At 38.1% G+C, this 14,135-nt stretch overlaps 1 protein-coding gene across 12 annotated transcripts in view; it reads right to left on the reverse strand.

Annotated features, from left to right (window-relative positions):
• Positions 1 to 14,135, reverse strand: part of UBE2D3 (ubiquitin conjugating enzyme E2 D3) — a 34,298-nt gene that overhangs the window by 9,026 nt on the left and 11,137 nt on the right. For all 12 annotated transcript variants that reach the window (XM_015138845.3, XM_078001854.1, XM_015138847.3 and 9 more), the window contains 2 exon segments: positions 6,748 to 6,811; positions 6,630 to 6,661 (listed from right to left, as the gene is read on the reverse strand). In XM_015138845.3, the coding sequence (XP_014994331.1) occupies positions 6,630 to 6,661; positions 6,748 to 6,811 (96 nt within the window).

The following is a 14,135-nucleotide window of genomic DNA, read 5'->3' on the forward strand; positions in this document are numbered from 1 at the left end:
TTTACCAACACTCACTCCCCTCTATTAGAAAGGCTTTGTATATACAGCTATATGAGCCTTTCACTATGCCCATCCTGGATGTCAAGCACATAAAAAATAGGCCCAGGCTGGGCGCGGTGGCTCAAGCCTGTAATCCCAGCACTTTGGGAGGCCGAGACGGGCGGATCACTAGGTCAGGAGATCGAGACCATCCTGGCTAACACGGTGAAACCCCGTCTCTACTAAAAAATACAAAAAACTAGCCGGGCGAGGTGGCGGGCGCCTGTAGTCCCAGCTACTCAGGAGGCTGAGACAGGAGAATGGCGGCGTAAACCCGGGAGGCGGAGCTTGCAGTGAGCTGAGATCCGGCCACTGCACTCCAGCCCGGGCTACAGAGCAAGACTCCGTCTCAAAAAAAAAAAAAAAAAAAAAAAAAAAAAAAAAAAAAAAAATAGGCCTGACACTAACACAGCTCATCTAATTCCTACCCTTCTGTAAAATAATTAAACATTAGTTCAATTAATCTAACCCCTTGCTATACACTGTATATGTGTAAGGGATCCAAAGAGCATTTTTTTTTTATCTTTATGAGCTTAAACTCTGATAGACATGTAAAGTAACTGCAATGAAATATTATAGGTATCATGAAATATGAACAAGGGACATGTGGAGCTCAAAGAAGAAAGGTCAATTAATTAATGAAGAATCAGGTTCAAAGAAATACACAACTAGTAAATGGAAGAGCTTTTGTTTGTTTGTCTGAGACGGAGTCTCACTCTGTCGCCCAGGTTTAAGTGTAGTGGCGCAATCTCGGCTCACTGAAACCTCTGCCTCCTGGGTTCAAGCAACTCTCCTACCTTAGTCTCCCTAGTAGCTGGGATTACAGGAATGCATCACCACACCCAGCTAATTTCTGTCTTTTTAGTAGAGACTGGGTTTCACCGTGTTGACCAGGCTGGTCTTGTGGCCTCCTGATCTTGTGATCCACCTGTCTCGGCCTCCCAAAATGTGGAGATTATAGGCATGAGCCACCATGCCCAGCCAGAGCTTCTATTTAAATTGAGTCCTCCTCCAACTCCCAAGTTTTCCCTTCTTTTTCTTGGTGGGGGTGGAGGGGGGGAATGGGAACGGGACGGGGGACAAACAAGACACAGATTATTGTCTTGCTGTGTTTGTGTTGCCCAAGCTTGAGTAAAATGGCACAACCTCAGCTCACTGCAAGCTCCGCCTCCCAGGTTCAAGAGACTCTTCTGCCTCAGCCACCTCGGTAGCTTGGATTACAGGTGCACCAACATGCCCAGCTAATTTTTTATTTTTAGTAGAGATGCGGTTTCACCATGTTGGCTGAACTCTAACCCCTGACCCCAGGTGATCTGCCTGCCTCAGCCTCCCAAAGTGCTGGGATTACAGGTATAAGCCACCGTGCCCAGCCCCTTTTCATATTTTCTGTAAAATATGGAACTAGAAAACCACTCCAGTCACTTAGAATGTGACCTGAGTTTATTAGATTAACGTATCTTTGTTAAATACAGTTATATTAACTTTGAATAGATGCTTCAAATAGCATATAGTTTCACCTGATCTGATACTATACAAAACAGTTTTTTTCTGTGTAAAATTAACAACTTAAGGGAATCTCAAAGTTTTTTTTTTTTTTTTGAGACAGGGTCTTGCTCTGTCGCCCAGGCTGGAGTGCAGTGGCACAATCTTGGCTCACTGCAATCCTCTGCCTCCTGGGATCAGGTGATTCTCCCACCTCAGCCTCCTGAGTAGCTGGAACTACAGGAGTGAGCCAGCACAGTCAGCTAATTGTTTTTGTCTTTTTAGTAGAGATGGAATTTTTTTTGTCTTTTTAGTTGAGGATGGTCTCAAACTGCTGAGCTCCAGTGATCCACCCACCTTGGCCTCCCAAAGTTTTGGGATTACAGTTGTGAGCCACCACCCCTGGCCCCAAACACTGAAGTTTTAATAACCCAATTCCAGAAGTTCTTTGTAAGCTTTCATTTCAATTTTCATAAAATCAAATGCTGTCTACGATGCTTCTGAAATAAAGGCAATCTGCTGATGGGATTTAGGCAAAGCCAAATTTCATTTTGTTTGTTCAAAGAAAGAACTTTATAAAGAAGGCAAAATATTTCAATGTTACAATTTAACACTAAAGTTCTGCCATACCAAAGAGGAAGAACTACAAGGTTTAGAGATAATGAAACTAGGCCATATAAAAAAATGAGACCCTATGATATTTAAATTCTATTATGGATCAGCAGGAAACTACACCAAAAGAAACAAAACCCCGAAGAATAAGGAACACCGTGATCAGCAAATCGACTAAAATCTTCCAAGTCCAGAATTTATATTAGATTTCTTCAGAAACCTTCTACCTGTTTTGCTCTCATCAGGGCAAAGTTGCTTCCTCACAGTGCCTCAGCTCTTCCGTGGCAATAAAATGTTGGTATTCTTTTTTTTTTCTTTTTTTTTCTAAAGTGGTGCTGTCGCCCAGGCTGGAGTGCAGTGGCGTGATCTTGGTTCACTGCAACCTCCACCTCCCAGGTTCAAGTAAATTCACAGGCCTCAGCCTCCAAAGAAGCTGGGATTACAGGCATGCACCACTACACCCAGCTAAAAATGTTGGTATTCTTATAGGTTGATTTTCCACTCTTAACTGCTGACCCGTAACAATTTGAGTTGCAAAATACATCTCTGGTGCAGTTATTCACTCCAGGGCATATATTCAAATGCCTACTAGTATTTCTACTTGGATATCTCATCTCATGTGTCCAAAACAAACTCCTTGTCTCCTCAATTCCTTTTTTCCTGTTTATTAATAGCAAGCCATAACTGAAAGCCACAAACCAGGATCTCATCATCGACTTCTTCCTCTCTCATCTCATCAGAGTCAAGATAGTTATCAAATAAGATCTTTAAAATTTCTTGACCTTGCCTCTCCTTTATGCCACTGTCACTACTATATCTTAGTTCACGATGTCATCTTCAGCCTAGATTATGGCAATAGCTTACTAATGATTATCCCTCCATCCTAATGATAAAGTGGTCTTTTAAAAATGTTTCTCCCCTGCTAGAAATCTACCATAGTTTTTAAGATATAACTCCAACTCCTAAGTACATATGGTGCTTTATGATCTGGGTGCCCATCAATCTAGTTTCATCTTGTTTCTTCTATAGAACATGCTCTCTACTACACATAAAATATTACAGGGATAACACATCTTTTCCTCTCCCCTACTTGGAATATTCTTCCTTATAATATAGCCCTTCCTTTGTCTTATCTGCTCCCTACCCTTCTTTTATACCTCTTTAAGCACATAGTTACCATTACCCACCCATACATCTAACATTTACTTATATTTCTCTTTTATTAGACTACAAAGCTCCTGAATGAGTAAGGTAAAGATGGAAAAAGTCTTCAGGTATCAGTAACCTATGTGGGAAATGACATAATACACTTGAAATGAAAGTTGAAAAAATAACCCTTATGGACCAAATAAAATAGTATCTATAGGCCAATTATTTTAATTCAGATAGTTTTTCTGGTTGATTATGCTCAGGCTGCCAAAGGTTACATTTTTCAGCTACTTTCACATTTTTTGCAGGTACTCTCTTCTACATCTCTGTCATAGATTAGGTGGAAGTTATTGTTCTCTAAATCTATCTTTTTCTGCCAACTGCATTTCCAATAAAAAAAAAATTAAGCAAGTAAATATCAGAGGCAATAGGTAAAGAAGTCAATGTCTTCTAATTGCATCAATTCTTGTTGGAAACTAACCATAACATAGTAATGTCTAACTGCATCAATTCTTGTTGGAAACTAACCGTAACATAGTACCCCCGGCTCCCACCCCAAAAAAACCATACACACAAAAAACTAGCAATGTTGTCATTTCTTTCAAAGGTTTAGTTTTTAGTCAATAGTTGTGCTTCCGAAGTAGTTTACCTTCAGAAAGAATAAGCCAGTACATTTGATTATTAAAACCAAGCAATTTTGCTATATAACTAAAAGATCTAAAGGATTTCCCAACAATTCACTAAAACCAAAGTTACTCTATTGAAACTTAAAATTAGATGGTATATTCACTAGAAAGTCAGGAATCTTCAGTTCTGTGGCACTGGCACCACTTTAAGGGACCTAAGTAGTAGTCCAAAGCAAAAGTGACGTTGTTAACTGTCTAGTTCTCCCACTAAATCTGTAATTTACGGGTTGCTTTGGGTCTCAATTGCTTGCTACACAGAGTAACCACACTCATAAAATAAGCTACTATTTATCTTATACAGTGATGCTTTGTCACAAAGAAGTATTCAGAAGCCAAAAGAACAAAATGAGTTGTTTCATTGGTGCATTCCACCGTAAGCATATAGTTAACTATTTAAAGCTGGCATCTAAATTATGTGCTTACTTATGTACAAGACAATACCCATACTTTGGGTGGATTTTTATAACCTTTGACTCCTTCTTGAAATTACCCAGCCAACAGAGAGAACTAACCTTTTTAACTGAAAACGTATTTCAGCGAGTACTGCTACCAAAGTAAAACCCAGTAGTTGCGGTTGATCACGTTAATATTTAAACAGTTCTGAAAATCACATGCTTCTGTTTGTAAAAGCAGAAAGCTGCTAGTCATTATATTAAAAGAATTCAGCAAGGAACAGCCATCATCTGATATATTTAAAAAATGAAAAAAGGTAAATGTTTTCTGAAAATAAAAGCAAATTAAACTGCTAAAAAAAATCTGTCAGAATAAGCAATATCATTCTCTAAAAAAATTACTACCATACACTCATTTTTCATGTTTCCTTTTGATTGTCTATAGGTATGCTCCTTGCCTTTTGGGAAAAACTAGTGTGTTGTTCAAAACAACAAAGTCTAAACTGTCAAGTAGAAAAACCAACTAGTTTTAAGGAGTTGGTTTATTCTGCACACCATCCAATTACAAGTCTTAATTACCAACGCTTCTGTGCTTTCTAAGTATTGACAGTTTTTACAATCAAACTATCAACTACCCCCTGAATCAAAGATGAGCTTTATTTTAAGGCATTTTATTGAATTCTTTGAAAATTGGTAATCCAAAATGGGAAAATTCTAGAGGTTGCAAAAGCAACTGTTTTACAAAACACTAGGTAGATAACATGGAATTGACCTAGTAGGCATTGTGGTAAACACATATCCCATCTAAAAAAGGGAGGCAGCTGTCATTCCATCCCAAGTCATTACTGCTTATGGAATGTGGGCCTACTCAGAAGGCTTTTATTTGAAGACTGCCAACTTTCAAAAACACTGTGTGGGCCAAACTGGGTAAGTCGACATTTAACTGCGTGTATTAAAATTACACAATTTTGCTACCAAATTAGATAAAAGTACTTTTAAAACAAAATAATATTTATAACAGTAAAAGTCATCCTCTAATAACGAAACGTACAATCCCAGCTTTGTAGTTTATTAAAACGATCCAGGACATTTAAGTATTAAACTTAGTATTTGTACCCCTGCCATGTCTTACTTTGATTTAGTTTCTCTCCCTTTAGGGCACTAACATTTCAATTACTCTAAATTAATCCTCCCTGCTATGATTTCCCATTAATTTCTCCTACTCAGCACTTCATTCACCAGTCACTTATTTTTCATCTTATCACACTTTGGCACTTGTTTAGGTATCTGTCTCCTCTAGTACAGTGTAAGTTCCCTATAAGATTGACAGGGATGTCTGTTATGTTCATTTGTATCCTTATTACCTGGCACACAGTATGTACTCACATTTGAGACAGAAAAATGACTAAAGTTAGAATCAGAATTACTAAATAATGTTGATTCAACCCATCTACTAACTCTAAGAGCATTTATTCCTTTAGAATTATAAATATTACTGACCACTGTCTCATCTAGTACATTATTGCTCTTTATGTTACTTATAAAACCACCAAAAAGGGAAGAAAATTTTCAGTAAGATACACAAGTAACTTAGAAAACAAATCTTTAAGCTCCTTACCAAGTTTAAAAAAAAAAAAAAAAAAAGTTAAGTATTTGTGTAAGATACAGTCTTACCCCAGGATGTTTTAGTGCGCTCTAATTCTCTGAAATTCTTAGATGGTATCCATAATTCTGAATATTCAATTATCCAGCATATAGTTGCTTATCTACCCAGGATAGAAAGGAATTTTGCTATATTCAAAATATCACTTTCTGCCTAAATATATTCAAATTTTGCATAAAGTGAAATTCTATAAAGAATCAAATATCAAAATACAATTAAGCTACATTATTGGCAGCTACAGTAATAGACTCTCTGAGTAACACAACTCATGGCAGGATCAGAACCAGTAACTTTGTCTCTATAAATAACAGGAAGTTCCACGACAATGCTTTACACAGTGCTATGAAGAAAAACTGAACTGAGATATAGAGATGTTTGGTAAGTCACAGAGATGGCTATACTCTAGAATGTGAACACAGGGATAGACACAAAGTACACGTAACCAATGACTAACTCATTATGTTGTTTCTTTCAAATGCAGTACAACTATGGAATATCCAAAATAGAATTAACTATATGATAAACCTACAGACCAAGTTAAAAATTACAACCAAATCAATGCTGGATTTTCACTTAAAACTAAATTTATAAATTATTAATACTTACAGGTCCCATAATTGTGGCTTGCCAATGAAACACTAGAAAAAGAAAAAAAATCTGATTATCTAAAAATGCACAAGCTTAAAAAAAATTAGGCATAAAAATCAACTTGAAAGTTACTTACTATCATCCCCAACTGGACCTGCAGAACATTGTGCTGGAGGGTCACGGGCCAAATCACTAAGTTCCTATACCAAGACAGAAAATGGGTGAGTCACAGAAGCTTAATTTAAGAAAACATAAGCGAGTCCATTGCTTTCAGCCACTTTCACCCTATTTTTAAAGGCACACTCCATCACAATTCACATAAATAATATAGTTCATTAGGAGAGAGAAAACATGCCTGAACATATGCTGAGACAATCATCTTTAAAGCTAGAGTTCATAAAAATATGTATGCACACACATTGATACGAAATTTTTTATTTGCATAAACAAAAGCCGACCTCTTATAAACCAAAATAGCTATAATTAGATATTATCACAGTTTAAGAGCTTAGACCAGGGAGAGCTCAACATTCATGTTATTTGTTGAACTTCCAAGACCACTTTCAGAGGCCCTCAACTGTCTTAAATTCTTTGTTCTAATGAGAACACTTGGACACAGGAAGGGGAACACCACACACCGGGGCCTGTTGTGGCGTGGGGGGAAGGGGGAGGGATAGCACTAGGAGATATACCTAATGTAAATGACAAGTTAATCGGTGCAGCACACCAACATGGCACAGGTATATACATGTAACAAACCTTCACATTGTGCACATGTACCCTAGAACTTAAATTTAAAAAAAAAAAAAATTCTTTGTTCTTCCTGAACCATCCTTCCTCCCCAATCCACTAACTCTATTTTCCACCTGAAAACCAAAAACACTCTCATGGGGCTAAGTACCCTTCTTGTTTTCTAATCTCCTTATTCTCTCAACTCTTTTTTTTTTTTTTTTTAACTCAACATCCTTTTATTTTTTTTTGAGAGGGAGTCTCGCTCTGTCGCTCAGGCTCGAGTGCAGTGGCGCAATCTCAGCTCACTGCAAGCTCTGCCTCCCGGGTTCACGCCATTCTCCTGCCTCAGCCTCTGGAGTAGCTAGGACTACAGGCGCCCGCCACCACGCCTGGCTAATTTTTTTTGTATTTTTAGTAGAGACGGGGTTTCACCATGTTAGCCAGGATGGTCTCGATCTCCTGACCTCGTGATCCGCCCGCCTCTGCCTCCCAAAGTGCTGGGATTACAGGCGTGAGCCACCACGCCCCGCTCAACATCAATTTTTAACTACTGAAATTCTTTTTTTTTTTTTTTTTCAGATGGAGTCTTGCTCTCACCCAGGCTGGAGTACAGTGGCGCCATCTCAGCTCACTGCAAGCTCCGCCTCCCAAGTTCATGCCATTCTCCTGCCTCAGTTTTCCAAGTAGCTGGGACTACAGGCGCCCGCCACCACACTCAGCTAATTTTTTATATTTTTAGTAGAGACGGGATTTCACCGTCTTAGCCAGGATGGTCTCAATCTCCTGACCTCATGATTGAAATTCTGACCCTGAGAGCATACTTCTGTAAGTAGAAAGATGTTTGCTCTTAACATACAGTCTGCACAATTCCACATGAACGATTTATTTCCAACAAGTATGTAGTTCACCATTCCATGACTTGTGCATAACAATATGAATTATCTACTATGAAAATATAGTTTATTAGAATATTTTTAAGATGGTACAGCTCCATCTTACCAATGATATAGCCAATGTCTAATAATCAAAAGTTAAAAAAAGACAATAAATAGAACCAATGTTAATACACTACTGCCTTCAACATTTTCAAACTAACAGTTTCTCTTTAGTCTATGGCATAAGTCAGTAAGGGCTACCCCTTAAGTCTAGGGACTACTATATCTTTCTCATATAAACATGGAAATAACAATGAAGGGTAAGGTTTAGGATTCCATCTGAACAGCAGAAAACCACTAGGTACATGACTCATGCCTGTAATCCTAATACCTTGGGAGGCAAAGACAGGGATCACTTGAGCCCAGAAGTTTGACACAAGAGAGAACAACAAAGAGAGACCCCCCTCTCTTCAAAAACGTTAGCTAGGCATAGTGGTGCACTTCTGGGGTCCTAGCTACTCAGAAGACTGAGGTGGGAGGATCACTTGAGCCCAAGAGATCAAGGCTGCAGTGAGCTGTGATCATGTCACTGCACTCCAGTCTGGGCAACAGAGCTGTCTGAGACAAAAACACAAAACCCTGTCCCAGAAACAAAATACAAGACCAATAAAGCAAGGCTGGGCGCAGTGCACTTTGGGAGGCTGAGGAGGGCGGATCACCTAAGGTCAGGGGTTCAAGACCAGTGTGGCTAACATGGTAAAATCCCGTCTCTACTAACACCACAAAACTTAGCCAGGCATAGGGGCGCACGCCAGTAATCCCAGCTACTCGGGAGGCTGACACAGGAGAATCACTTGAATCTGGGAGGTAGAGGCTGCAGATCGCACCACTGCACTACTCCAGCCTAGGGGAAAGAGTGAGACCTTGTCTCAAAAACAGTAACAACAACAAAAAACCCAGAAAAGCTGAATGTACTCATAAACAAAAGACCAAGTACTAGAAAGCAGAAGAAAAGATGCCTAAATAAAAAAGATATGATAGAGAAGCAGATGTGAGAGGATAGCTTGAGCGCAGGAGTTCGAGACCAGCTTGGATAACATAGGGAGACCCCATTCTCCATAAAAAGAAAAAAAAAATTACAATACAGAACAATCTGGCCACTATCAACTGTCTACCACAATATCAAGGCATCCATAACTGCAGGAATTTAAAAATGGAAAAAGATTTCCAAAGTGGGTACATGCACTTTCTTTCAACTGTGATCTTTTGCCTCCCTGTGCAAAGTCAAGGACACAAAATGCAGAGTTTTCAGTATAAGCTCTCTCAGAAGGGTGCAGGGAATGGGAAGAAGAGCTAAACACCTTAATTTAACAAGGCATAGTGGCACGTGCCTGTAGTCCCAGCTACTCAGAAGGCTGAGGCAGGATTAAGCCCAGGTGTTTCAGGCTTCTGTGTGTTAAATGATCATGCTGGTGGATAGCCACTGCACTCTAGCTTGGACAATGTTTAATGCCTATTTTATACCAGTTTCAGATGATTTACTTTCATTCACTACATGGAATTTAAACACTTTGATAAATTTATGTTAGGGTCCCACTGTGGCACTGACTTGCTTGGGGGAAATAAATGAGTCCTCTAAATTTTGTTCATTTTGTTATATCTATTGGAAATCTTTAAACTAGGCTCTCAACAAACTGAGGGGTCAGAACAAAAAACAGCTCAGCTTTCGAGGCTTTCAGAAAATTAGAATCACTGAATACATAGCTTGAAAATCAGATAATGCTGACATCTTTCCCTACAACACTGAGGAACTGAACAAATCAATCAATGTATGCTCCAACAGCACACAAGCCTGTATCTGTGCTTTAAATATTTCAATTTGTGGGAAAGCTCTTTCAACGGAGCTATTTTTATTGGGTAAGTTTGTATTCTGTACCAGAATGGAATAAAATTGAAATTTTGAGAAACACTGAAAAAGAAAAGAGACTACATAAAGTGTTTTTGTCTTGTTAAAAAAGAACTGAGACTTAGTCCCATTTAACAGGATTTGCTCTAAGCTTTTAAGACACCTTAGTTCCCATAGGGTATTTTGCCATTTAAAAAATTATAGTATTGTAGACTAGAGTCAATGGGGGTTACTAATTTAAACCTTATTAACCTCAAAAGTGCTCCTTTTGACAAGATTAAAATAAGACTATTAGAGATATCAGCAAAACAGCACTGAGAGACAGGACTAGGAAACTAGAGTACACAAATATGGACTAAGAATAATTACACTACCTTTAAAAATGTTAAGATGATCAACACAAAGTTTTAACTGCTCTAATGTGTCTTTTTTAAAAATTAAGTTTTGATTAAAACTGTTTAGTAAGTCCACCAATCCTCCCCCCTTTAAAAAAGAGATGGGAATCTCACTATGTTGCCCAGGCTGGAATACAGTGGCTATTCCCAGGTGCAATCACAATCATAAGGCACTACAGTCCAGAACTCCTGGGCTCAAGGGATCCTCCTGCCTCAGCCTCTTAAGTAGCTGGAGTTGCAGGTACGCATCACTACGTACAGCAATTTGTTGAACAATAAATGCACATTTTTTTTAAACTGTAAAATGCAACAATGAATTTTGCTGATTGATTCCATGTAGGAAGAAAAGGTAATGCTAAGATTTTTGGCCTGAGCAAAGCATGAGGTAGGCATTAAGTAAAATGGTCAACTTACAGCTGAAGTCTGTGGGCAGATGTAGAGATAAAGCAAGTAAAGTAAGATAATGTAAGTAAAGACTCAATTAGAAAAGTATATATACAAGTTGAGAACAGGCTGAGAACAAATACAAATTATCATTAATAAACAGATGATGTTTATGGCCATTAAACTTGGTGAGAGCACTCCAATAACAGAAGGTCCTAGGAGTGAACACTGGACTAATTTAATGCTAAGAAAGGGAATCTTGGCCAGTAACCTGAAAAGTTAAAAGAAATACTGAACGCGAAGAAAGGCCTTGTCACAATAAACAACACGGCACAAAAAACAACTTGTCACAAAAAACAACAAAAATAGAGTAGACAAGGAGAACTGTCCTGATATACTGTGCCAATTCACTTTTGAAACTCATCACAACTGCTTACAAGGTTGCCAGAGATCCCAAGATTCACAATTTAAAGATAAGGGTATATCACACACCCTTTATATGCTTGCCTACATAGATATACCCTCATATCTTCCACATATTCAGGAAAGGAAGAAAATTCATTCCAAATACATTGATTCTGATCAGTGGGAATTACAAAAATTTGTATCACAGTTCAACAATCTGAAAAAAAAAAAAAAAAAAAAACACAAAACCTACGTGGCTTTTGACCTTCAAAAAATTTTTAACAGAAAACATTAACCCAAATCAGTATTTCAAAGACGCCTTTTTTTTTTTTTTGAGATGGAGTTTCACTCTGTCATCCAGGCTGGAGTGCAGTGGCGTGATCTCGGTTCAATGCAACCTCTGCTTCCTGGGTTCAAGTGATTCTACTGCCTCAGCCTCCTGAGTAGCTGGGATTACAGGCAAAGGCACCACACCTGGCTAACTTTTTTTTTTTTTTTGTAGTTTGGTTTTACCAGAGATGGGGTTTCACAGACGTGGCCAGGCTGATCTTGAAATCCTGACCTCAAGTGATCTGCCTGCCTCAGACTCCCAAAGTGCTAAAAGTACAGGCGTGAGCCACTGCACCAGGCCTGCAGTCTTACTTTTAATCTTACTCAGGCCTACTTTTTCTCTGGGTTCTCTTCTCATCTCTGAAATAGGAATCACTACCTGGCACATAATGTACTAGGTACTTAACAAGCAGACCATGTGTAGACCAGCCATCCTGAACCAAGATCCCTGGGCAAGGCTCTTAATTCATCTGTTATCGAACAAAAGCAAAACTGCTCCATACATGGGCCACATAATATAACTCCTTGTTTACTTAAATTTTTGACCTATGTGATAAATCCTGATGCTTAGTTGTCTAAATGTCTTTGTAAGTATCTGAATATACCTAACACTGAAATAAGAGTTTCAGAAACTGACAACACAATCCAAGTTTTACATTTACTCATAATTACCTCAGTAAACATACTAGATTTTGCATTTAATACGTGTTAAAATGTCTGAACAAAAATATTTAGCATAATTTTTTTTTTTTTTTTAAGAGTTTCACTCTTGTCAACCAGGATGGAGTACAATGGCGCGATCTTGGCTCACTGCAACCTCTGCCTCCTGGGTTCAAGGGATTCTCCTGCCTCAGCCTCCCGAGTAACTGGACTAGAGGTGCACACCACCACACCCGGCTAATTTTTTGTATTTTTAGTAGAGATGGGGTTTCACCATGCTGGCCACGCTGGTATCCAACTCCTGACCTCAGGTGATCACCTTGGCCTCCCAAAGTGCTGGGATTACACGCGTGAGTCACCATGCCTAGCTAGCATAAATATTAAGATAAAGTATTTTAATTTTAAAATAAAAATCAATGTTATCATGGTCGCTCTAAACAAAATACCCAATAATGTTGGAATACCTCATTATAAATAAAACTAAAGGTCAGAAAATTATAAAGTTGACCTAGAATATAAACACCGTACTACTTGAATGTTATACATTTGAATTACAAAGAAAGTAAGAAAGTATTTCTTAGAGAATGAGTTTTCAGCACACTGATATTTATCCATCACTAAGCCTTTAAATGTTAGCATTATTATCCTTTTAGAGTGAAGGTGTAATTTCAGCTAGTTAACACTGGGTTTTAGCTCTTCACTCCCATAATTTCAGGTTCTTGTTACTCTTGTATCACTTCTAAATGCCCTATTTTCCAAGTACTCCATCACCAAGACATCTCCTTTAGTAATAATCAAAGATATAAAATCAGGCCAATAAGCTTACCTACTTTAAATTCAATACATAAAAATGACCTAAGTATTTTAACAATCAAAACAAAGGTCTTTTTTAAAGATAAAAATGCTGTTCTTATTTCATCATTTTCTTTCTTGCTCTGTAAACAGTATCTGAAAGTACTAAAGTACTACTTAGTACCCAATAGTAACAAAACCATGTATAAGCACTTACCTTTGAGCTATCAAATAATTTTTGTAACATTATGTGCCCACAGAATGAGCAAGACAGTATCTTAGGGAAAAAATGTGAGAAAAGAGTAAGTCATAGCAGATGCTCTTTGTAGCTAGCAGACATTTTGTCTACTCAACAAACGATCTTACTCATGAATTCCTTTTCCCTTACTCCAAATCATGTGACTGGGTCAGCCATCATTAACCAATTATTTGGACATGACTAACCACAGAATTTTGTTTCCTCAGTTGGGACCCAACTATTAGGCCATTGTCCATCCCAACTCAAGATTTTCCAAATCAAAGGGACATTCTTCCTTCCATAATCAAGAGCTATAAGAATGGGACCCATAGCTGTCGACAGGCACGTGTCATGGACTTACATGGTGAAGTCAAAAGCTAAAGAGACCATATTCAATAGCAGCAATAACAAAGAGCTGACTTTCCATACAGATGTGCAATTTCTGTTCCTGAGGCTGTAGCTTGCTCTGGTTCCTACACCTAATTCCATTCACTGTTAACTATCCATCCCAGTTTCCTTCTAATAAATCCCTTATTTAATCTGGATTATATTAAGGAGTTAAAAAATATATACAGCAGCGGGGAGAGACCAATTCTGAATACCAAATATGTAGATTTTACCCCACTTAAAACACAATTTAGTGTTTGAGCTTTGCTGAAAGACCTGTAAGAAATCTAAATGAAGCTAAGTCCCAAAATTGAATTAAGAGTAACAAGGTTAACTTTAACACTGGAGGTTAATTTAAATCCATTTCTAAAATGAAAACGTAATGTTCATTTCACCATCAAAACATTCATTCATTCATAC

The sequence above is a fragment of the Macaca mulatta genome, chromosome 5 (genome assembly GCF_049350105.2).
Source record: "Macaca mulatta isolate MMU2019108-1 chromosome 5, T2T-MMU8v2.0, whole genome shotgun sequence".
Lineage (NCBI taxonomy): Eukaryota > Metazoa > Chordata > Mammalia > Primates > Cercopithecidae > Macaca > Macaca mulatta.